Here is a 25,207-nt window from a genome sequence, read left to right as displayed (position 1 = left end):
CCAGCTTTGGTCAGTAATGCTAGGTCCTTCCCTCCTGCCTCTTCACTTTGGGACCAAAACGCAGGCTGATAATCCCCCAATCGCATGCTCAGAAGCAATTCCATTAGCTGTTCTGGAATCAGTGGTCTGACCCTTATCTGTGTGCACTTCCTTTGGTGTACTTTGTCAAGCTAATCTTCTTCGTTTCTTCAGTGTGTACATTAGCAAGTCCTAGGTACATACTTCTCAGATAGATACCTGTCTGCCACCTTCTTTCCACCCCCAATAACAACACAGGAAAAATGCCATGGCTGCTCCCTGTTGGCTGAACACTAAGTTATGGTGACTGTTTAACTTGCAGCTCTTCCTGTTATTGTCTTTGCAAGATATTCCTTGCTCCTGTCTGCAAGACAATGAAGAAGGCATCAGAATTAAGTTAATCAATTACTTTATAAGAATAATAAGTAAAAAGGAAATTCCCAGTTAGTGACCCTTAGAAATATTTAAAAAGAGAAACAGAATAGGAGTTATTAAATCCAGCATCACCATTACTAAGTTAAATTGCGATAGTGTGTTCAGAAAGGAATACAACACCTTGGAGTGCTAGCAATGCGAAGGTACAGTCCACTGGGAAATTCTTCTGTGCAAGTCCCAGTGAACTCATAGAGTTAGAAGGGATTCTGGAAGTTGTCTAGTCCAACCTCCTGTTCATTGTAGGATCTACACAGGGCAGGATCAAGGCCATAGTGGGCCCTGGAGCCAGCAGGGTGTAGTGGGGCGCCAACACTGCCCCAGTGCTGAACTCACACATGACATTTGTGCATGTGCACGCATGCACGTGCACACACATACGCACGCACACGCACCATCAAAGAAAGCTATTTTATGTACAAGAATCCCAAGAGCATTTTTAACTTAATATCTTAGTGGAAATCATATATTTAAGTGTTTACAAACTCAGTTAAAAATCCATTTTTGCATGAAACAAGGCCCGAGTTAGAAAGAGCATGAGCTCCTGTTGCAGCTACCTCTTATTTTGGGATAGATACATTACTTACTACCCAGTCACAGCTACACTAAACTTCTAGATTTCTCAGTGAATTCAAAATGAACCAAGAAATTCTGTCTGAAGACAAATGGACACTGTACACTTATCTCTATGGCTTGTGCTGTTCCAGAAATGTCAAATTCTGTGGAACTCCCTCCCTAGGGAACTCCGCCATGCCCCCTCTTTAATGAGCTTCCGTCGTGCATTAAAAACGTGATTGTTCAGGCAGGCATTTGGGGTGGGTTAGGGTATTTTAGAAAACATTTTAATTGTAGAATTTTATTGTTTTAAACTGTTTTATTATACGCTGTACATCGCCCAGAGTGGCTGGGTGACCAGCCAGATGGGCGATTAATAAATTTAATAATAATAAAAAATAATAGCTGTGACTTCATTCATTGGCTGAACATACTGAAAGGTGGTAGTGAATTTGTTTCTCACAAAACGATTGGACAGCATAGTGCCTGAACATTTTGTTTCTTATCTCAGGTTCTACAAGGACTAGAGATTTGCTCCTTTTTCATTTGAAAGCTGGGAATCTGAGTTAGGTAGTGGGGCCCCTGAGATGGTGGGCTGGAAGCTATAGCCCACTTAGCCCATGGCTTAATTGGGCCATGGATCTGCAATGCAGGATCCAGCTTCACCATCTCTAACAGATGGCCGTTCAAGCCTCTGCTTAGATACTTCTACCATAGGAGAGCCCATCACCCCCTGATGCGGTCCGTTCCATTGTTGAACAGCTCTTTCTATTAGGAAGTTTTTCCTAATATTTAGCCAGTATCTGCTAATTTCCACCCATTGGTTCTAGTCCTTCCCTCTGGAGCAACAAAGAACATCTGCTCCATCTTCTGCATGACAGCCTTTCAGATATTTGAAGGTGGCTCTCACATCTTCCCTTAATCTTCTCTTCTCCAGGCTAAACATAGCCAGCTTTTTCAACCATTCCTCATAGGACTTGGTTTGTAGACCCCTCACCATTCTGGTTGCTGTTCTCTGGATGTGCTCCAGGGTGTCAATGTCCTTAAAATGTGGCATCCAAAACTGGACACCAAATGCAGCCTGAGTAGCACAGAATAGAGTGGAATGATTATTTCCTGTGATCTGGACTCTATGCTTCTGTAAATGCAGCCTCATGAGTCTGCATTAGCTTTTTTTTTTAGCAGCCACATTGCACTGCTGACTCATGAATATGCAATTAATTTTAATGTGACTTGTGCTGGTGAACTTCCCACTAAATTGTGCCCTTAGATTTTGGGGGCTATGAAGTTGTGGCAGTAAAAAGGATGAAGTGTGCTCTGCCACTTCTGTCTAAACTTGAGATCTTCCTTGTTCCTTGCCACTTCCTTGTTTGATTTGCATCCCCTCTTCCAGGGACAGAATGCAGGGTCAGGAAGATTCTTTGTTCACATAAATAAGTTACAGCACAGTTTACTCATTACAATTTCCATGTAGTAAGGAGTGGAGCGAGGAGAAGGCTGAGACTCTTATCGATTAAGATTTCTTCTGAGTGGGATAGTAGAGAGTGGGTTGGTAGAGACTTCAGAGGATTGGCATCCATAAATACTAGTTTTGGTGCTGGTTCCCCTGGGTATATCAAAAGGGACACCACAAGAGTTGAGGTACTGAATTACACTATTATTTGTTTGTTTATTATTTCTAAATATTTTTATCATGAGCTTCTGCCAAGAAGTACTCAGAAATGCTTACAAAATGTTCAAATATACACAATAATATAATTAATATAATATAAAAATACCAGTAAAAAAGCACTGCACCCAGCCTAGCACCAGCAGTTGGCATGGGTGGGCAGCTGCCAAGAGCCCAGAAGTTCAGAAAGACCCCTCTCTGCTCCTGCCACAGCTGCCACACTCCTCCTCCTCCTCGCCCGCCCAGGTGTCACTGCTGAAAAAAGGAAGCACCATGGCCAAGCCTCTGGGCCCCGTGGCTCCCTGGTTTAGAATATACACACACACACACACACACACACACACTTACTTTAGAGTGGCATCAGTCTGAACCAATCAAATGCTGTTTTGGGAGGGCATAGCAAATGAGGCCAGACAGTGGTCTTTACATTGCTCCTGTGCCCTCATTGGCAAAGTCCCCCCCAAAGGCAGCATTATGGTTCGTTCAGATTGCTGCCACTCAAAAGCTAAGTACACAAAAAATATTTTTAAAACATGCATGTAGGGGCCTGATGTCTTTGTGAGCTGAGCGCCACAGCACTTTGCCAGGAGGGCCAGCCAGGCCAGGTGAGGAGGAGTCGCCAACACCGCCCCTCCAGGTAAAAAAAGCCCAGAGTGGAGGGAGGATGGGTTGGCAGGTGGGGGCTTTGGTGAATGAGCAGGCAGCTTTGGCCAACAGGCGAGTGGGGGAGGGCTTTGGCAAGCGGGGTGTGTGTGTCTTCAACAGCAGGGGTCCATTGGCAGTACTATGGTGATGGCAGAATGGAGTCTGGCACCTGCCCTGACTGCAACCAAACAACTAGAAGACTTCAGTGAGGACATCTGAAGGCCACTGAAAGTAAATATTCTTTACTGAGTGTCTACATACCAGGAAAGTCAGAGCCATGCAGACCTCCCTCAGCAGGGGTCACCACAGCATTGTATTCTGGCACGCTGTTTTACGTGTAGATTTTGAACACGCCATGTTGCTGAAATATTCCAGAAGACGTTACAGCCTATACTGTGACTGACCTGCTGTTCCCTGAGAATTGGTGAACTGGGAGGAAAACATGAAGTAAGAAATCGATTGTTATGTGAGGGGAAAGTAAGGAGTAAATTAGGTGACAACAGCTCTCTTAGGACTGGTTTAGATGGACCATTTATGTGCTCCACCAAGGTACTTTCTTCTGGCCGGTGTATTTTAGAACGGGAAAATAAATGGGGGATGTGCAGGGCTGGTGTCAAGGGTAGGCAGGGCTGGGCACCTGCCCAGGGCCCACACCCCAGCAGGAGCCCACTGGCCAGAGAACCCTGGAGTCGCTCCTGCTCTTCCCCATTGCCCCCTGCTTGTTCACCTGCCCCAGTCTGGCCCAAAGGTGCTGGTGAGAAGGAGGAGCAGGAGATGCTGCTGGCTACTTGCTCACTGACTCTCTACCTGTCAAGCAAACAAGCGGAAAGAGGATGAGGAGCAATAGCAACTGGTGACAATGGTGGTAAGGTAGACATTGAGGATGCCTTGCCAAGGGCCGTCAGAAAGCCGGAGCTGGCACTGTGTGTGTGTGTGTGTGTGTGAGAGAGAGAGAGAGAGAGACCCTCAACAATTTTAGTGGGAGGATCTCAGGCCTCCTGACTGTTGTGCATCTCCTTCACATTGTGTTTTTTTCTCCACACAACATAGTTTAAACTTTTTTAAAAAGCAACACCAAGAAACTCCCTATACACTATTCAGCTTGGTTCAATTTTTGAAACTGCAAATTCATTCTAAGGGTAATTTTAACGGAGAATTAAGTACAAGTTATTCATCCTTGACATAATGCTCTTGAACGCCATTTTACTTTGCACCGCAACCTCAGCTGATGTGATTTTATGAATACCCGAGGCAACTATTTTTAGTTCTAATTCTGTTCTGCTAATACCACCTAATGTTATTGCTGACCTCTTACCATTGGTTAACTAAGGGATGTAATAAAACTAAATGTTATTTTTAGCCTGGGGTGCTATACTTGAACTGTGTCACGCACACGCTGACCCTAAACATGGTTACTCAGAAATAAGTCACATTTAAGTCAATGGGACTTCCTTTTATTGCATATGCTTAAGATTTTAGCGATGATGTTACTCGACATTTTTCTTGTATACAGGCCACTAAAACTTTGGGATTAGAGATGGTTTGGCCCATTGTTTCTCAGCCTGGTGTCCGTGAGATGTGTTGGACTGTAACTTCCATAATTCCCAGCCAGCATCTGGAGGGCACCAGGTTGGGGAAGGCTGATTTAGAAATTAAGAACATGATATGAGCTTTGCTGCAACAGATAAATTGTCTATCTAAAGTCCAGATGGAACCTCATAAGCAGGGGAAGATGGAGATAGCCTTCCTCTATTTGTTCCCAACATCGGGCACTGACAGGTATACTGCCTTATGACAGGCAGGCTCCCTTTAACTATCATGGCCAATAGCAGTTAATACACCCATTCTTTTTTAAAGTCAGTGAGGTACTGATGAGGTGAATATCAACTTGAATAAGGTCTTCCTCTTGAAGTGTTAAAAGGTACAGCCAAGTGTGAATATAGGCCAACCACGATGACATTTTTTTTTGCTGTTGTTAAATGTTTTACCACAAAGTGGAATTGACATTTTACACAGGTTAATTGCCACAAACTCCCAAATTCCTGGTGTTTATTTTGTAACATTCTGTTTGCTGAAAGCTTTAAAAAATACCAAAAAGTAAGTACGTAAAAGCATTGGGGAGTTCCTCAGTTGCATATTGTTACAAGAAAAAGGGAGAATGTGGTATCAGATTAGGACTTGGGAGACCCACTTTCAAATCCCCACTCAGCCATGAAGCTCACTGGATGACTTGAGCATTTTGGAGGAAAGGTGGGATGTGAATGTGATTCATACAGAAATGCATTCATACTGAACATAGATGGTTCATTTGTTTCAGTTTAGAGTTAGTGTTAAACATGTGGCTAATAGGCCACATGAGGTCCATCTGGCCTTTTTTACACTCCCGCCACTGAATTTAAGAGGCTGCGGTGGCTTAGTGGTTAAGATGCTGAACTGCAGACCAGAAGGTCGGCAGGACAGCAGTTCAAGACCCGAGTGCTGCGTGATGGAGTGAGCTCCCGTCTTCAGTCCCAGCTCCTGCCAACCTAGCAGTTCGAAAGCAAGAAATTGCAAGTAGATAAATAGGTACTGCTTTGGCAGGAAAGGTAACCCTTTCCCATGTACCTTGGTGTTCAGTCATGCCGGCCACATGACCACAGAAGCGTCTTCGGACGGCGCTGGCTCTTCGGCTTAGAAATGGAGGTGAGCACCACACCCTAGAGTCGGACACGACTGGTTGGGGACACCTTTACCTTTACCTTTTTTTAAACTGAATTTGAATCAGTGGCGGCAAAAAAAGCATGTGGGGAGTTCACACCTTGTTTGGAAGCTGAATTGCACTCCCAGAAATCTGGGAGCATGATTCTGCGTGCCTTATTTTCAAGCAAAATTGCCACTTTCTTGGCCACAGATTCGGGGCAGGGGGGCAGCAATGCATCCCCTGAAGTTGCCCATCCCTGACTTTAAATATCACAAAATGACAATATGGGGCATAAGAATGTGATGGACAGGTATGCATTTCAGGACAAAGAGAAGGTGAATCTTGATGGCAGAAGCTAACATGCATAAATAAATTTATATTTTCAGTGATGTAGTGGTACATTTTGAAACACAGTCGGTCATTGTGACAGTCCCTATAACTGCGCCTCCCAAGGGGAGTCCAAAATGCAGGCAGCTATGTTGTTCTATAGTTATATATATGTCTATGTGCATGTATATATACACATATACACATGTAAGCAACCTCCACCACCACCGCCAAAGAGCAGCAGTACATAGCATAATACCCAGTTTATTAGGATCCGCTGACAGTCATAGAATAGTGAGCTAGCAAAGGGCAGTGTAGTGGTTAGCATGTTAGACTTTGCCTGGAGAGACCAGGAATTGCATGAGAAAGGGAAAGAGAGGGATACAACATGTTCATAAATCAGCATAAGTCCACCAGCTCAACGTTTTCCAAAAGTTTCTTTTCCCAGCACTAGGGAAAAACAGTTTATCTCAAAGTCAACAAACCTAGCACTTTTTAATCTCCATCAAGAGATAAAATGGGGTGGTTTGTCCCATTCAAGACCAAGCTACCCCCAAATACTTAGCATTACAACAGGAATAGCTTACAACAATAAATTGTTGCTGGGAAAATCCATTCCCCACCCCCAGCTTCTCTGAGGGGAAGCGGAGCCCTGTGATCCCTGGTTCCGCTGCACTGATTGTGATGGTGGTGCCTGTGTATACCAGTTGCTGTAAAACATGACTGGGAGGGTGCTGTGGCACTCGTGTCCTATTCGGAAGCTGGTTGGCCACCGTGTGAACAGAAGGCTGGATTAGCTGGGCCCTTGGTGTGACCCAGGATGGCTCTTCTTATGACCTTTTGTTCAATGTAATGGTTACCTTTTAGTGGACTCTAAAAGACCTTGTCTGCTCAGTCATAGAAAACTGAACAATGGTAAATTAGAAGAACTTCCCAGGGCTCAAAATGTCAGGCTGTTACCCATGTCACCTTGACTTAAACTACACCACTCTTCACAAGGGAAATATGAAAATAGCTTCAATTCATGGGTTGCAAAATCCAGGTCTAGGTTGGTTTTTAATTTCACTAATTAATTTTTTATTCAGCACAAAGGCTTTGATATGTCCATTGACACATTCCATTGACATTTGACTTCTGAGGTAAAGTGGACATGTGGCCGTCATGATGTAATGAGGAACATTGACCTGGTGTTCCTAAACTGGAGGCCAGCTTTTAAATTGTTAATATAAGTTTGTTAATTAGTTGACCCACAGAGAACGGCCACCTGAATCATGGATTTAATGAGCTCATTACAATGCTGTGGTGATCATTAAGTCTGTGGCAAAGCATAAATTCTTGAGAGAGGTTAAAGCAAGCCAAGTGCTAAACCAGTTTTCTTTTTTTTTAAAAGAACTTCTCTAATATGGGAGACTTTCCATCCACCTTCCATAGCCTTAGTGAGTGCTAAACTGCATGCTTGTACTCAGACTTGATTGAGTTCTGCCATTTAGAACTCTTTAGACAGAAGCCATTTGCCCATCCAAAGCCTGGCCAGCAAGAGCTGGGCAGGGTGTGTGGAGCGACGGAGGCATTTTCACCTCTCATTCCACCTTTAAGATAATTTTCAACTAGACAGACTTACCCATCTAGCTGACTTACTTTGCAGTGGGTGGGATGGGCAACAAGCTTGTGGATCCATGCCTCTTTTCCCTCTTCCTGCTCCCTACCATACCCCCTTCCTCCCTCCCCGACTCTCTTCTGAGGTTGCTGTGGAGTTTTCCATGGCAGCTGGGAGGGGTGCTGGGGGACTTCCCTGTTCAGATTTCCCCCCCCCCACTCCTCCAACGAAATCCGCAATACCTTATGGCCCCTGGGACACCCTCCCAGGGACCACAGGATTGCTCTGCCTGCTATTACAGTTGTTATTAGGCCACATAGTCACATTTATTTATTTATTTATTTATTTATTTATTTATTTATTTGTGATACAGCTAAATATAATAAAATATTTATCATAATAAATGTATTATAATAAAATATAATAAAATGTTTATACCGCTAAATATAATACAATGAAAATACATTTATGTACCACTAAATGTAATAAAATGAGATATTATAATACATGATAAAAATATGATAAATATAATAAAACATAATAAAATTTTATAATAAAATAAGTGGTTCACGTATAAATGTTAAAATCACATTTATAATACAATATCAAAAACACAACATTAAAAACAATTCCAATCACAATAAAAGCAAAACAAGGAGCAGCAAGATGGAGCAGCATGGTTGATTTAATTACGGCCAAGGGAAAGCATGGGTGAAGAAATGTGTTTTCAGGGGGCATTTGAAAGATGCCACATTTTCTGCCTCCCGAACTGCACGCCGGAAGGTTTTCCAAAGAGTGGTGCTACCACCGAGAAGGCCTGCCATCGAGGTATTGCGCGGTGACTTGTGGAATGATCAGCAAGTCATATGTTGCAAATACATTGATCACTTGCTTTAGTTTATTAGTATCTTCCACCCTTTAATATCTTTCACAGGTTATCATAGTGTGGTTTCTGGAAAGGATTTGTTTTTTATTTCTCCTTTATAATAGTTTATATCTGCAAATGATATAGTGAGAAGGGTTTGAATGCATCCTCACTTACTATTGCCTGCCATACCAACCATCTAGTTCTGCCTTTCAAATTGTAAGAGCTTTTGTTCGGGGCCCTAATACATGGGAATCCTGGCCCATGGCCGTGGCTTATAAACCCTATTGGAATATTAAAAATAATAAGAACTTACGGGGAACCATAATAATTCACAGTAGTGTGGCAGCGGCAGATGGGTGCCTAGAAGGTGTTGGTTAGAAATGCTGTTGCAACCTCTATTGGACCCTAGGCAGTAGGTTTGCAGGTTTGGATACATTAGTAGCCTAGAAGCCCATGTGCTTAGATTGCCAAAGTGATGGCTGTTGACGTTTAGGATAAAGCAGCATGAGAAAATGACTTCAACATGGGTTAGGAATAGAGGATATAAATGTTAGGAACAAATATGAGAGCAATAGGTAGATCCCAAAGAAACAGATACACCTTACATTGATAGAGATCAACATTTGTTGAAAGATGGACCTTGTTTATTGCATAATAGAACAATAAGTTTTAGCACAATGGTCAATCTTATGACTTGCTGCAATTGTTATATGTGAACTATTTCCTATGAATAAATGTAGTTTTGGGGGGTGAGGGGATATATTACCATTAGTAACATTACAAGTGGGATCTGCAACAAACTGTTGCAGTGTTTCCTCCTTCCTAAAAGGAATGCACCTAGCCAAGGCCCTAGCCGGCTATTCCCTCCAAGCAGGGCATTCTACTCCTTTTCCTCCATTCCATTTTTCATTTCCTTCTGCTCTCCATTCTGTGGCTACTGAGCATGCTTAGTGGTCATTCATTCATCTATTTCTTGGGGTTGTTTTGCCCCCTTAGGTTTTTTTTTTTTTTAATTAATCTTGTACTTTTGCAAGCCTCAAGGTTCCCCAAAGCATTCTGGTGCTTCCCTCTTGTTTCTCAGTGGCCTTGTTTCAGCTGCAGTCCTGGTGGCACTCACACAATGAATTTGCTGTTGGAAGGAGTGATATGATATGATATGGACCTCTAAAAGAAAGGTTTCTTTCTACTCATTCAGTCTCAAAGATTTTAAAGAAATTGTACTAAACCGTGGAAACTAGTCAAGATAACAGGCCAATCAAGGGCCATGTTAAGCCAAAGTACTTGGATTTCTATGGATTTTTTTTTTTTTTAAGAACGGAGACTTGGTTTAATAAATGCGTGGATCAGATTATTAAAATTCCTGTTATTTCATTTATAGACAAGAGACAAAGGAGTTGATTCCAAATAAATTTGACAGAAGAACTTTGGAATTATATAGGTTGAATTTGTCTCAGTTATATTATGAATGCTTAGCTGAAACATTTTAAAAAATAAACAGTATCATTTGTTGACGCTTAATGAGCTCTAAGGATCATTATAGTGATGTCCGTCATGTCAGTTTCTGCTTCTGTATTTCCACTTCTGTAGCCCAGAGATTCAGCCGCAGAGTGGCAATTAGAACAGCTGAGCAGTGGCACCTCAAGGCAGGACTTTGGGGTAGAGATCCAGGGCCTCATTCAGCAGAATGAGTGTCTGTGGGGCGGGGATGGGGGTGGGGAGGGAAGGGCCCCACGTGCAGCAGAGATACCTTGCAACATGTTGAAGTAAGTGTAGTAATGCATATTACCATCTAGAGCTCCCCTGAAGACAATTTTAAGTACCATATAAAGAGGGGGCACCTGTACGACCATTGGGTTTTATGTAATGTTAGTGTAATTTAAGTCCCATTCATTGCATTGGGGCTACTCTAAGGAGGACTAACATTTTTTATTAATGTTCCTATCTATAAGGCTGGAGAGCACTTCGTAGTCATTGTCATCTCTTTCTTATGGACATAAGACTCTTGCAGGTTAAAATTCAAAACAGAAACAACAGAACACAAGGATACTATCTCGCCAAATAGGTAATATCATAGGACTAACATCGGGTACAACCCACTAAGTCCAGAATTACCCAGTTGCACCAGTTAACAGGAGAGCTTGTCAACCCCTTAGCCAGTGCTTTGTGCATCTGTTGCCAGGAGCCCCAGGAGACATCAGTAGTGCCGGCTCCAGGCTTTTGAGGGCTCTTGGGCAAGACCCCTCAATGGTCCCCCTCCCTTAGTGAGTCTGTCTTCTCACCACCATTGTCACCAGCTGCTCTTGCTCCTTATCCTGTTTCATCATTGCTGCCATTTGCTTGCTTGACAGGCAGAGGCTCAGTGAGCAAGTCAACAATGGCATCTACTGCTCCTCGTCCTCACCACCATCATTGTCTGGGCCAGAGTGAGAGGCAGGTGAACAAGCAGGTTGCAATGGTGAAGAGCAGGAGCAACTCCAGGAGGCTCTTGTCTGTGGGCCCCTGCTGGGGTGTGTGGGTTTCTGAGCCCGTCTAGCTGGCCTGCCTTGTGGGCGAGGACAGCAATGGATCTTGCAGATCCTGGCCTCTCCTCCCCCCACCTGCCCACCCCCTTTTTTACCCCTCTGAGGTCTTCCAAGATTGCTGTTGTGACCTTGGTGGAGCAGTTGCCAGTCTGCTTTCTGCAGTGGCTGCAAGGAGAGGGGGAGCGACCTCCCACTCATGAGGTTGTAGCAATGTCTACTGCCTCGGGGAGGGGGAATCCAACTTAGCCTATGTTCCCTGGGACCCTCTCCCAGGGGCCATAGGATTGCTATGCCTGTGGCTTGTACTGCTGCTGGTTTGAAACTAGGATTTATATGGCTTCTTTTATGTGGTGCTGGCTTTTGGAATGCTTTAGCTGCTGTTTCAGTAGGACTGTATTTTATTCGAATTATGTTTTTATTTGTTTTCTAAAAGCTGCCTTGAGAGGACTTTAAATATTTAAAATAAATAAGTAAAATTAAAAATACTATTTTTATTTAAACCAGCTCTCTAAGATAAAACTTGAAACTTAAAGTAAGGTATTGGATTTGCTTTTTGTTACATTCAGGGTCCTGAGAGAAAAAGCTAAACGTCTTTGTGGATAATTCTTCATTGACAAGTAATTTCACATTTTTAGGCAGTCTCAAAAGGTTGTTAATACGTCCTTGTTATGTGTAAAATAAAAAATTTTAATAGCCAAACTTCCTTGGAACTTTGCTTGACTAGCAGTGCTAAAACCAGATCTATCCACTTGGAAACATGTTCCTTATCACTTAATTAAAATTTCACACTCTCCTCCACTAATTCTAAAAGAGGAGCAGGAACGTTTAATCTACATCAGCATTGTTTAGAGGTGTGTGTTTTTTACTTATTTACTTTAAACCATTTATACTCCACCTTTCCATCAAAAGGTTTCATCAATGTACAATTCCATATTAAACCAATTTGTAAAATAAAGCCCACGTAAATTAAGACAGCCATCTGAAAGACAAAACATGGAACAGTACAGTCTTTGGGAGAACAAAGAGTTGGTAAAAATAAAAGAGAGTCCAAATTGTTGGTCACCAAAAGCTTGAGAGGATACAACACTTTTGACATGTTGCTTAAAAGACTAAAGGATTGGTGAGATGTCTTGAAATTATTTTCTTTTCAAGTAGAGAAGTGGGGACACCCTGCTTCCAGTCACAATCATACCAGATGGTTTATGATTCCCACTCCCAAGCAATGTGTATATATACCTGTGACTCAGGAGAACACTTCATACATCTGATAAAGTGTGCTGTGGTCCATGGAAGCTTATGGTGCGTTGGGGGAATGTGTGGCCCTACAGATGTTGTAGGGCTCCACTCCCATGAGCCCTAGCCAGCATAGCCAATGGTGAGGGGTCATAGGAGTTGCAGTGCAACAGCATCTGGAGGGCCACATGTTGCCCATGCCCAGCTAATGCCATAATACATTTGTTTGTCTTCAGGGTGCCACAAGGCTGTTGTTTTTGCTGCAGCAGAATAACATGGCTACTTCTCTGGAAATCTTTACACTGCGTTAGTCTGAGCCACTTTACAAACTGATGATTCTTTTAACCAGATGAACAGATGCACCCAGTATAGACAAGAGTCTGACTAATCTTCTGGAAAATGTAACAAATTCATAGTAGGATGGCCCAAGATAGTTTGATGCCCAAAGGAGAAAATTCAAATGCCTTCCCAATGCGATTTAACCTGTGACATATTCTACTGGAAAGTTCTCTGTGAAAGCATAAAATGAATGGGAGCTGCTCTTGAGCAACTCCTGTTCATTTCAGTGCCGCTTATGTAAGAGAATTTCCTGGTCGTCTGTCTATGCCCTGTGCGTTAGATCTGTGTGTCTCCCCTCTCTGCCACTATTAACGGCAGCTAACAGTTACCAGGGCTGCTGACATCAGCAATGGTGCCTAGGCAAGACAGCCAGTGTGGTGTAGTGGTTAGAGTGTTAGACTGGGCCAGTCACTGACTCTCAGCCTAACCTACCTCACAGGATTGTTGTGAGGATAAAATGGAAAGGAGGAGGACCATCTAAAGCCACCTTGGGTTTCTTGCAAGAGGAAAAACGGTGGGATAGAAATGTAATAAATAAATAAATAGGCCATCATTCACTGTGTGCTTGTATTAAGTAAGGTTCTTTGGAGGGCACTATCTTTTAAAAAGGGCATTCTAGCCAATTATTTCTGCCCAGGAGGACAGAAATCATCACACCTTGTTCCTGTATCATCTGCACCTTCAGCAAACTATTACTGGATCTTTAGCAGTAATCTCAAAACAATTCATCTAGTAGCCTTCTTCAACCTGGTACCCTGCAGATGGGTTGGAATACAACACCCATAATTCCCAGCCAGCATGACCAATTATGGGAGTTGTAGTCCAAAACTTCTGGAAGACACCAGATTGGGCAAGGCTGGTCTCGTGTCTACCCTTGAGTGGTAAGATTACATCCTGCTGTGACACCACTTGTCAATATATGAATGTACACCCAGAATGTGATTTTTCTGGTCTCAACTTTGTGGTCTGGATTGCCCTGTTCAGATAAAGCAGGGGTGCAGAACCTTTTTCAGCCCAAGGGCTGAATTCCATTTTGGAGAAGCTTTGAGGAACTGCATTCCAGGAGTGGGTGGGGCTGAAGGTAAAAGGGGCAGGGCCAAAAATATGAGCATATTTTAGCTTAAAGCACTTACTGCCAGCAACTAAACCTTAAGGGAGGCATTTCAACCATTTAGAATGGGGAAAAATGTACAAAAGCCAAGAAACCACCCAATGATTGGTGGTTGGGAGAAGGGGTGTGGCCATCTGGGCAATGCTGAAACGCTAGATTGGGACCCTAGGAGGGACGGATCGGGACCCTGGGCCTGAGGTTCTGCTGCACCCCTGAGATAAAGGCTACTTCACACATTTGTGTACAAGCCAAAAGCACATTATTAATTGCGGTAGAAGTTGCTGCTGCTGCTGCTGCTTTCTGACTCTCGACTATGTTGTGTTCTTTGACAGTTTTCCACCTGTATCACAAAGTCACCACTGTGGTCCCTGAGAGCGTCCTGCTCATTGTTCTCGGCCTTTTCCTGGGTGGCATCGTATATGCGGCAGACCATATTGCCTCCTTCACCCTGACGCCGACTGTCTTTTTCTTCTACCTGCTGCCGCCGATCGTCTTAGACGCAGGATATTTCATGCCAAACCGACTCTTCTTTGGCAACCTGGGCACAATCCTCCTGTACGCCGTCATCGGGACTCTCTGGAACGCTGCCGCGACAGGCCTGTCTCTCTATGGGGTCTATCTCAGCGGAATAATGGGTAAGGCTCATTTTTTGCAAGCACGTTGGGTTGTAGCCAGTGTTAGTTCTACTTAGAGTAGACCAACTAGAATGAATGGGTCTTAAGCTAGATGAATATTTGATATAACTCATCGTCATTTCCTTGCTTGGGCTTATTGCATGGATGGGCCAAATTGGGATGAATAGTCAGGGAGTTCTTGCCATACCAGCTGCTCCATAGCTACAAGATGGCCACTCCAGGGCAAGCAAGGGGCACTGCTGAGACAAACCTGCCCTGCAGTGATGACAACAGGAGCAGCAGTGGTGATAATTTATTGCTCTTATTTGTCGTTATTTTTTTCCACCTTTCTCACAGCGACCCAATGGGTGACTGTCCCAAGGATACCCATTGAGTTTCATGGCTGAGTAGGGATATAAATCCAGTCCTCCCAGTCCTAGGCCAATACTAACCACTGCACCACACTGGCTTTCAATAAGTGTATGCCAATAAGGACTCTCCCTCCTTTAGGGTCCCTGTCTGTTGTGATCCTGCTGTCGCCATAGAGCAAGCTATAGTTGGGGAGGGATAGCAGTTCACTTATAGCACTACTGATAGCACTCCAACCACCAGGGACCATGAAAAGAGGGAAATTAAGGCCTGCTCACACAGGGCTCCTAATTTGGGCATGCCTTTAGCAGACAGGCGGGAGCACTGTCCCAAATGCAAACAAGGCCTAAGGAAGGGCTGGGCAACCTCCAGTCTGTGGCCCTAATCCAGCCCATGGAGGTTGCTCATCCAGCTGGCCAAGGTTTGGGTTCCCTCCATGGGCCCCATCCACTCCCCTCCCTAAGCCCTGCCGCCTCCCCAGGCCTTGCCCCCAGGCCTGGAGGCTGCCAGGGGCTTTGGGAGGAGGTGGGGAGAGGAATCCCTTTGTTATCTCCAGTCTGTGAATGGAGATAACAAGGGGATTCTCCGGGGGGAGCAGTGGCTATGCCCTGCCACTCCTGAAGGTGCCAGACAAGTATGCTTCACTCCTACATCTTGTTCCCTGCACGGGGAATGAGAAGCAGGAGCAATGCTGGATGCACATGCGTCTGGCGCTTGCAGAAGCTCCTAAAAACACTGGACAAGCCGGCTTCACTCATCCTTTCCCTTGTGCTGATGCTGAAGGCTGAGCGAAGCCTACTGCGCTCTAGGCCGGCACTTGCATCTTCTGCAGGCACTGGACTAGTAAAGCTGGGCACCCAGCCAGCCCAGCTCTGCCTGCCCCACATCTTCTCCCCAGTGAGACAAGCTGCGGGGGGGTGGGGGGGTAGGCAAAGCCCCCTGGCCAATGCGGCAGGAGAATGATCCACCTGGTGTATCAATTGGGGTGGCTTCGCTGTATGCAGGCTTTCCCCAACGGGAGAAGCTCTGCGCACAGCAAAGCTGGTTCCTGGCCAATACGCCAGGTGGATGATCCACCTGGCACTTTGGCTGGGGACCAAATGACACTGGGGGGGGGGGTATGCCACCCCGACGTCATTTGGCCTATGTAGTATTGGGTGGGCGGGCATCTGGCCCCCCACTAGAATTTTGTTACTCACTCCTAACCTAAGGGATGGACATTCCAAGCTTGGATGTTAGGTGATGCCCATAGCATAAATCCTGAAAACAGTACTTCAAATCTGAAGTATTTTTTGGCACCAATCAATTTGGTGGCACTAGTGTGGCACTGAGACCTGCTGGGGACAGAGAAAAAGTGGCACCTCTAATTTCTACTCTGACATCTCAGTTTACTGGAGAGGGAGGGAGTTAGTAATAATAATCTAATTCTGTTAGATTAGCCTCTAAGTATTACTAATCTAATTATCACTGCCTGGTGGGGTTAGACTTCTTGCCTCCACAACCCCTCTGCAGGGGTGGAGGACCCATGAAGATGGTCCGCCCCAGGCGTTTTATGGATCCAAATGGATTCCTGACTGTGCTTGGGGATTCTTTGGAGCACGCAAACGGCTGCTTGGTTGAGACCCTGGTGGATGGCTGGAATGCTGCAATCACCGGGGCATTAGACCAGGTGGCTCCGAAATGCCCTCTCGCCCTGAACAGAGCTCAGACTGCACCATGGTTCACCCCACGGTTGCGAGCTCTGAAGCAGGAGGTGAGACGGCTAGAGCACTGGTGGTGGAAATCTCGCTCAGAAGATGATCAGACACAGGTTAGAGCTGTAGCTTCAGCCTACCACATGGCGATAAGAGCAGCAAAAAAGATTTTTTATGCTGCCTGTGTTGCGTCCACAGAGTGCTGTCCCAGGAGGCTGTTCCAAGTGGTCCAGAACCTGGTCGGTCCAGTTGTTCCAGAACCAATGGAGCATTCTAAGGCCTCTAGTGATGAGTTTGCAAGGCACTTTGCAGATAAAATCAACCGGATCAAGAGTGCTATTCCGTGCACTGTGGATACAGTTAGTGAACAAGGGGCAGCCAGTGGCAGACTGGTTGTGTGGGATCAGTTCCAGCTTCTTCCTTCTGAGGAGTGGACAAGGTGCTTTCATCTTTAAGGCTGACCACCTGCTTACTCGATTCTTGCCCATCTTGGCTTATTATGAGCTGCTGGGAGAGACTTAGGGAGGAGATCAAGGCAGTGGTGAATGCCTCCCTCAAGGAGGGAGTGATGCCATCAGCCCTCAAGGAGGTGGTGATAAGACCACTGTTAAAGAAGCCCTCCTTGGACCCCGAAGACTTGAACAACTTTCGCCCAGTCTCGAATCTGCCATTTTGGGGCAAGGTTATTGAGCGGGTGGTGGCGTTGCAGTTGCAGGCACACTTGGAAGAAGCTGATTATCTGGATCCATTTCAGTCAGGTTTCAGGCCTGGGTATGGGACAGAAACAGCCTTGGTCGCCTTGGTGGATGATATGGGGAGGGCTCTGGATAGGGGCAAATGCTCCTTCCTTGTTCTCCTCGGTCTCTCAGTGGCTTTTGATACCGTCAACCACGGTACCTCCTGGACCGCCTAGAGGGGTTGGGCAAAGGTGACGCCGTATTAAGGTTGGTTCTGTTCCTTCCGCTCTGGCAGCTACCAGAGGGTAGTTCTGGGGGAGGAGACTTCAGACTCTTGGCTGCTCACTTGCGGGTTGCCACAGGGTTCTATTCTCTCCCTGATGTTATAACATCTATGAGAAGCTGCTAGGGGCTATCAGGAGGTTTGGGGTGCACTATTACCAATATGTGGATGACATGCAACACTACCTCTCATTTAAATCCTCGCCAAGGTTGGCTGTAGAAACCCTGTCCAAGTGTCTGGAGTCGGTGAATGGCTGAATGGAAAGAACTAAGCTGAAACTGAACCCCGACAAAACCGAAGTACTTTTTGTGGGAGACAAGAGGATGTTGGGGGATGTTGACCTGGCGTTCAACGCAGTGCAGCTGCCCCTGAAGGACCAGGTCTTCAGTCCGGTCATTTTAGACTCCCAGCTGTCCATGGAGGTTCAGGTGTCAGCGTGAGCTGGGTGGCGCTGTACCAACTCAATCTGATATGGCAGCTGCGCCCCTACCTCCCTAACCATCTGTTCCCATCAGTAGCTCATGCCCTGGTCTCCTCTCACCTAGACTACTGTAATGCGTTCTATGTGGGGTTACCCTTGAAGTTGGTTCGGAAGTTGCAGCTGGTGCAGAACGCGCAGCCCGCCTGATTAAAGGCAGCTGTCAGCGAGACCACATCACTCCAGTGCTGAAGGAGTTGCACTGGTTACCAGTTGTTTTCCGGGCCCAATTCAAAGTGTTGGCATTGACCGTATATTGTTTCGGCCCAGTCTATCTTAAGGAGCGCCTCCAACAACACCGGGGACACCACTCAGCGAGATTGGCCTTGGAAGGCCTTCTGTCTGTCCCATCAGCCAGGACAGCTAAGCTGGTGAGGACTAGGGAGAGGGCCTTTTCTGTGATGGCCCCCACTCTGTGGAATTCCCTCCCTAGTGACCTCCGCCATGCTTCCTCTTTGATGAGCTTCCTCCGGGCTTTGAAAACCTGGCTGTTCAGGTGGGCATTTGGGGTGAGCTAGGTTTTGTGTGTGTGTGTGTTTTACAGCAATGTTTTGTTCATATTTCGTGTTGATATTTGTATTGTACGCCGCTTCGACTGACTGGGTAGCTGGCCAGATGGGCGGCTAATCAATCAGTCGATCAACCAATCAATTACTGGAGCTGAAAAGGTTTACCCTTTCTTCCGAAGTTACAGTAAAGCTAGACTGCCATCATGGTAGCATTTAGGATTTGCAAGCCCCTTTGATGTTTGTGTCAGGGTTTAACTTGAGATAGATGCTGTGAAATTTAGCAGTGAAGGATGACTTTTGCTTTCCTTTGTGTGCAAAGGACAACCGATGCCAGCAGTCTCTGCAGGGAATATGCCCTTTTATATGATGGTTGAGGTAGCTGAATGGGCACATACTGCTACTCTTCTCATTTTGTCTTGGGGAATGTTTCCTCTCTAAAACTTCAGGATTATTATCATCAAGATTATTATTTTTGGCCAGTATGAAGCAAATTTCAACCACATGGTTCTTTGATATTTTAAGCATGTTGGGTTAGATCCACATTTAGATGTGTGCAGCTGACCTGGCAGAAGCCGACTTCCCCATCCCTTCTTTCCCATGGCAGCCCCTCCAGCACCCTGAAAATGCAACATGCAGGGGCAACCCCCCTGCTGCATGGGGTAGACTCTGCTCATGGAAGGTACCTCTGCCTGATTTTCAGGGTTCCCCCCTTCCCTCTGTACCACCTGAATTGCCACCTATTAAGCTCCAGGGGAAAAAGAACATGCATTTCTGCACCTGGGAGAATGTCTCAAACTGTGTATGTTTGGGCCTGGCAATGTAAAGTAGGGGCTTATAGCAGCGTTCCCCAACCTGGTGTTCTCCAGATGTGGGATATCATCCCCAACAGCATGATCACAGGCTGTGGTGGCTGAGGATGATGGGAGTTGTAGTCAAACACATCTGGAGGACACCAGGTTGGGGAAGGCTGGTTTAGAGTGTGCTTCTGACCAACTGTCCACAGGGGCTTCTTGGCAGCACCATACATCGTCTCCTGTATGTTTGAGAATGCAGAGGACAAGATTGGCCCATTGTAAATTAGCCCCATTTCTTCCAAGTTCTAGCTTGACGTTTTCGCGAGGTTTGCTTTGTTCTTCTAGGTGAACTTCATAGTGGGTGGCTGGACTTCCTCCTGTTTGGCAGTCTGATAGCTGCAGTGGACCCTGTTGCTGTGCTGGCTGTATTTGAAGAAGTCCATGTCAATGATGTGCTCTTTATCATTGTTTTTGGGGAATCGCTGCTCAATGATGCTGTGACTGTGGTAAGATTCTGTTTGAGAGTTTGATCTGAATTAATAACCAGTGGAACCCTGATCAATCAGAAATGCCTTGGAGGAACTACTGGATGCTATGATTTTCAAAAATGGAAGAATCGGCCATTATGTGTTTGTTAGTCCTGTCCTAGGTGTGGCCTGAAACCTGCATTTATTAATTAATTATTACATTTATATCAAACTTCTTTTCCTCTTGTAAGGAACCCAACCAAGGTGGCTTACATGATCCTCCTCCTCCCCATTTTACCCTCACAGCAGTCCTGTGAGGTAGGTTAGGCTGAGAGTCAGTGACTGGGCCAAAGTCACCCAGTGAGCTTCATGGCTGAGTGGAACTAGAACCTGGATCTCCCAAGTCCCAGTCCAACACTCTAATCACTACATCACACTGGCTATGACACCTAGTGGAACTCAATCCATTTAAAACTGTGATTCTTCCTCCATTCCGTTTTGAGACTCTGACCATGCAGACTTCATGACTTCCAACACTGTCAGCTTCCTCCACCCCCAAAAACTGGTTTTTGTAACATTTTGCCTGATCAAGAGACCTGGAGATCTCAAATGCTTGTACACTGTTGTACATTTGGTTGGTCCTAAGTTTTTGTCTGACTGTGTTGGCCAGAGGTCTCCCACCCATGTTTTGCTGTATTCTGCACAGAACAAAATATGTTAGGTATTTGTGTAAGCACATAGCATTCATGTTCTAGGTATATACGTTTTTTGTTCAGTGGTTAGTCATGGGTATTTAAGAGATATTTGGTAATATGCGATTTAAAATAATTTATTTACGTCTTGTCTGATTTCATAAAATGCTTTCTCTCATTATGTAACCACCCATTTCTTTTCCTCTAAGGTGCTATACAACGTGTTTGAATCCTTTGTTTCAATAGGAGCCGAAAACGTGACTAGTATGGACTGTGTCAAAGGCATAGGTAAGTAGCTTTTAAAAGATAAACCATTGTTGCTACATATTGAAGAAAAATCTAATTAAATACTAAGTATATCTTTGTGCCTAGAATACAGTATAAGTGATGCTATTCTGCAAATTTATCTGCTCTACATTTTCTCCAGTGAAGACAGATACAAATAATTCATTAAGGAGAACAATTCATTAAGCTGATGCAAAGAATTCATTAAGCTTCTCCGCATTCTCCTTATCCTTCTTTAGTACTACTTTAATTCCATTGTCATCTAATGATTCAACCGCTTCCCTAGTCAGTTTCCTGCTTCTGATGTATTTAAATATGTTTTTTATTGCTGATTTTAATGTTGTTAACAATATGCTCTTCAAAAACTTTTTTGCATCCCTTATTGTTTGCTTGGATTTCCTTGTGCACAGTTGCCTTTTTCATTGTATTTATAATAACTGGAGTTATGCACCATCTCATAATTACTTTATACAGATTGCCTGTAATTGATATATTTAAAGAAAATGTATGATCCACGTATAAAAACGTATGAAGCCCCCACAGGCTTTCCCAAATCTCCATAGGGATATTCTTCCTAATATTTTGTCATATAGCCTTTAACTTGCTCTGGTTCTATTTCATATTAGAAGCAATTTATACAATTAAGGGCACAATCCTCTACATGTTTAGACAGAAAAAAGTCCTACAGCTCCCAGAATTCTCCAGCCAGCTGGGAGTTGCATGACTTTTTTCTGTCTAAACATGAATAGGATTGGTCCCTTAGACTGCAATCCCAGTTACTTCCACTTACCTGAGAGTAAGTCCCATTGAACTCAATCAAATTTCCTCTCTTGTATATGTTGATCAGATTCACAAAATCTTTATATCTATAGAAGTTTTTCTCTTTCCAGTTTTTAAAACCTGGTTTAATTTGTTTCTCCAACTCTTCTGTTACTGGTGGACTCAACAGGGCTTTATATTGATTCCATACCCTAAATAAGTTTGAAATACTTTTTTGTTAGTTTTTGGGCTTGAGCTGTTCTAGAAACATTACTTCCCTACAACATCACTATTCACTCAATCTTTGTCTCTGTTTCTAACTCCCCTTTTTATAGTCAGTGCAGATATCAAGATGTCCTCTTGATATCAAATGTCCTCTGCTAAATGCTTTACTCGTGTCCCAGATTATTGTTGCTGACACTTCTGGCGTATTATTATGGGAAAAATGCCCTAAGTTCATCATAACGTTTTTGACTGCTTCTGAATGTTTTAATAAAAGGTCACTGTGATGTCTCTTTTCCTTCCTTTCTATAAAATGAAGTCATAAGAAGGTTATGACTGGCATATATTCCAAATTTAATCAGTTTGCGCTAATGCCGATGTACTCAAATCACATCAGTTCTGGTAAATGTGTTGTGTTGACACATTCTCCGTGAGCCCCTGCCAAAGGAAGTGAGGCTGGTGGCTTCTAGGAGGAGGGCTTTTTCTGCTGTGCTACCCTGGTTCTGGAATGAGCTCCCTAGTGAGGTTCGCCTGGCGCCTACATTGTATTCCTTTCGGCGCCAGGTGAAGACCTTTTTATTTTCCCAGGCATTTTAGCATTTTACCTTTCTAAATTTTTATCTTTGCTGTTTTAAATCTGTATTTTAAACTCCTGCACTGCTGCTAGGTTTTATTGTGGTTGTATTTTTATATTGTGGTTTTAATGTTCTATATATTTTAAATTGTTTTATTGTGTGTTGTTTGGTTTTAATTTTGTGAACCGCCCAGAGAGCTTCGGCTATTGGGTGGTATAGAAATGAAATAAATAAATAAATAAATAAATAATATGTTGACTCTCTTGTTTGGGGACTGAGGTATCTCCAGATATCTTTTAAATGGTTCAGTTGCCTTTTAAAGTTTATTCAGTTACTAACAAAAATTGGACAACCGGATGTATTTTCATCCAGCTTTTGGAGCCATTCTAAAAATCAAACAACAGTCAGCTCTGTGTGTGACACATTAAAAAATAATGATAGTTCTGCACCAAGGTAATCTATATTCTTTAATCTATATTCCCCACACTTTCAATCCTACTTTTGTAGTCATAAGGGCTAGAAACCTTGGTGAGTATGTATGAGAGAGAGAGAGAGAGAGAGCATGCACAAGTTTAAAGGTAGGAAGCTCAGCAAGCTGAATTCTCCATACCAAATTCTGTATTTTCTGCACTTGTGTGGACTGGTGACATAATGATAAACAGTCTATTTTTTTCCCTGCAGAGACAGCCAACTCCCAGCCAATAGCATATAATGCACAGTCTAGATTGCACTCCCTTGCTCCAGTACGAATGCAGCACCTGCTGTTAAACAGGTGGCATTCATGCAGCAGTAAATGAGCTACTGGTACCTCTAGTAGTGCTGTTCTCTGAGTTCTGAATGTAAAAAATAAGGTTGGCAGCTTCATTGCCCAGAGATGGCGCCTACACCTTTAAACACTTCAAAGCACTGAGACTGAATACAGCCACTGTCCCTCCTTCCCTGTCCCTCCTATCCTGTCAGGCATGCCTGGAATCCTTCTTGCTTCAGCAGAAGGCAAGCAATGTGGGCAAGTGGACCAACATAGATAATGGGAGGTGCAATGGCTATGTCCTGTCTTGGAGCATTTAAAAGATGTAGGTACCATTTCTGGGTAAATGATTTCACCAACCCTGCTAATGTACAAAGCCATTTCGCATGCTGCTGTGTTAGGAGTGACTCCAGCACGGTACATTTTGTGCACTTTATTGGAATTTTAATAGTCCCATTATGTTTATGTCCTTTTAAAGTCTGTCATAAAAAAGATAAGGAAAATGGTTGCTCACTATTGCCAGTGGGCAAAAGGGACTGCTGTTTAATTGGGCTGATTCATGCTAAGTTCAGATTTACTCTTCCCTTTTTAAAATTTGGAGTAATTTTGGGGGGCTTGTTGTTTGTGGTGCTCTCCACTCTGAAGAAATGTATATGAAGAGGATGCTACAGTACAATTCTATGCATTCCACGAGAGGCCGAAGCCTGCCTTTTATTGTAACATGCTTCATTTTACAGCACCGCTCATAGCAGTATGGGACCCCCCATGCATGTGTGCTTTCCTTAAGATGGGGAACAACACAGAGATAAGCCCAAAATGACAGGAGCAAAACTGCTCTAAATCTTGGGAAGACCTCAGTGAGTCTAGTAAATTTTGAGCTGGGAGGTCTGTTGCCTTGGACCAAAATTTTTAATCTTCCCAGATCCATCATCAACCTTTTACTACAACTGAAAAGATGTGGCTCACTTTTTCCTAGGTTGATATTAAAATAAAACTGTCTTCTCTCATTTCAGCCAAACTACATGTTACACTAATCCCAAAGCATGTAACTGAGAGTTAACTTTTTATTCATTCTAGTGTAAGTGCACGTGGCCTCGATTTGGATGGGGATTTCAGGGAAACTGAGGAGGGAGGTTTTATTGTCCCTTCCTGGTTTGCAGTGATCCCAAACTAAATTGAGGCCATGCACACTTTTGTTCAGTCGTTCAGTCATGTCCGACTCTTCGTGACCCCATGGACCATAGCACGCCAGGCCTTGCTGTCCTCCGCTCTCTCCCAGAGCGTGCTCAAGTCCATATTCATTGCATCAGTGATACTATCTAGCCATCTCATCCTCTGCCATCCCCTTCTCCTTTTGCCTTCAGTCTTTCCCAGCATCAGGGTCTTTTCCAGAGTTTTCTCTTCACATTAGGTGGCCAAAATATTTGAGCTTCAGCTTCAGTATCTGTCCTTCCAATGAGCACTCAGGGTTGATTTCCTTTAGGATGGACTGATTTGACCTCCTTGCAGTCCAGGGGACTCGTAAGAGTCTTCTCCAGCACCACAGTTCGAAAGCATCGATTCTTCGGCGCTCAGCCTTCCTTATAGTCCAGCTCTCACAGCCATACGTTGCTACTGGGAAAACCATAGCTTTGATTAGATGGACCTTTGTCGGCAAGGTGATGTCTCTGCTTCTTACGATGCTGTCTAGGTTTGCCATAGCTTTCCTCCCAAGGAGCAAGCGTCTTTTAATTTCATGGCTACAGTCAACGTCTGCGGTGATCTTGGAGCCCAAGAAAATAAAATCTGTCACTGCTTCCATTTCTTCCCCTTCCATATGCCAGGAAGTGATGGGACCAGATGCCATGATCTTTGTTTTTTTAATGTTGAGTTTCAAACCAGCTTTTGCACTCTCCTCTTTCACCCTCAACAAGAGCCTCTTTAGATCCTCTTCGCTTTCTGCCATTAGGGTGTTATCATCTGCGTATCTGAGGTTGTTGATAATTCTCCTGGCAATCTTAATTCCGACCTGTGATTCATCCAACCCAGCGTTTCTCATGATGTAC

At 44.3% G+C, this 25,207-nt stretch overlaps 1 protein-coding gene across 1 annotated transcript in view; it reads left to right on the top strand.

Moving 5' to 3' along the window:
• Window positions 1-25,207, top strand: part of SLC9A3 (solute carrier family 9 member A3) — a 73,582-nt gene that overhangs the window by 21,782 nt on the left and 26,593 nt on the right. Inside the window, exons 2-4 of the mRNA XM_084859799.1 lie at window positions 14,329-14,631; window positions 19,760-19,920; window positions 20,783-20,861. Coding sequence (XP_084715925.1) covers window positions 14,329-14,631; window positions 19,760-19,920; window positions 20,783-20,861 — 543 coding nt within the window. The remainder of the gene's footprint in view (window positions 1-14,328; window positions 14,632-19,759; window positions 19,921-20,782; window positions 20,862-25,207) is intronic.

This window comes from Heloderma suspectum, chromosome 5 (assembly GCF_057233095.1).
Source record: "Heloderma suspectum isolate Gila_16-S chromosome 5, 16-S_ref, whole genome shotgun sequence".
In the NCBI taxonomy this organism is placed as follows: domain Eukaryota; kingdom Metazoa; phylum Chordata; class Lepidosauria; order Squamata; family Helodermatidae; genus Heloderma; species Heloderma suspectum.
The sequence above is the reverse complement of the archived record's forward strand: the minus strand, read 5'-3'. Positions and strand labels throughout refer to the sequence as shown.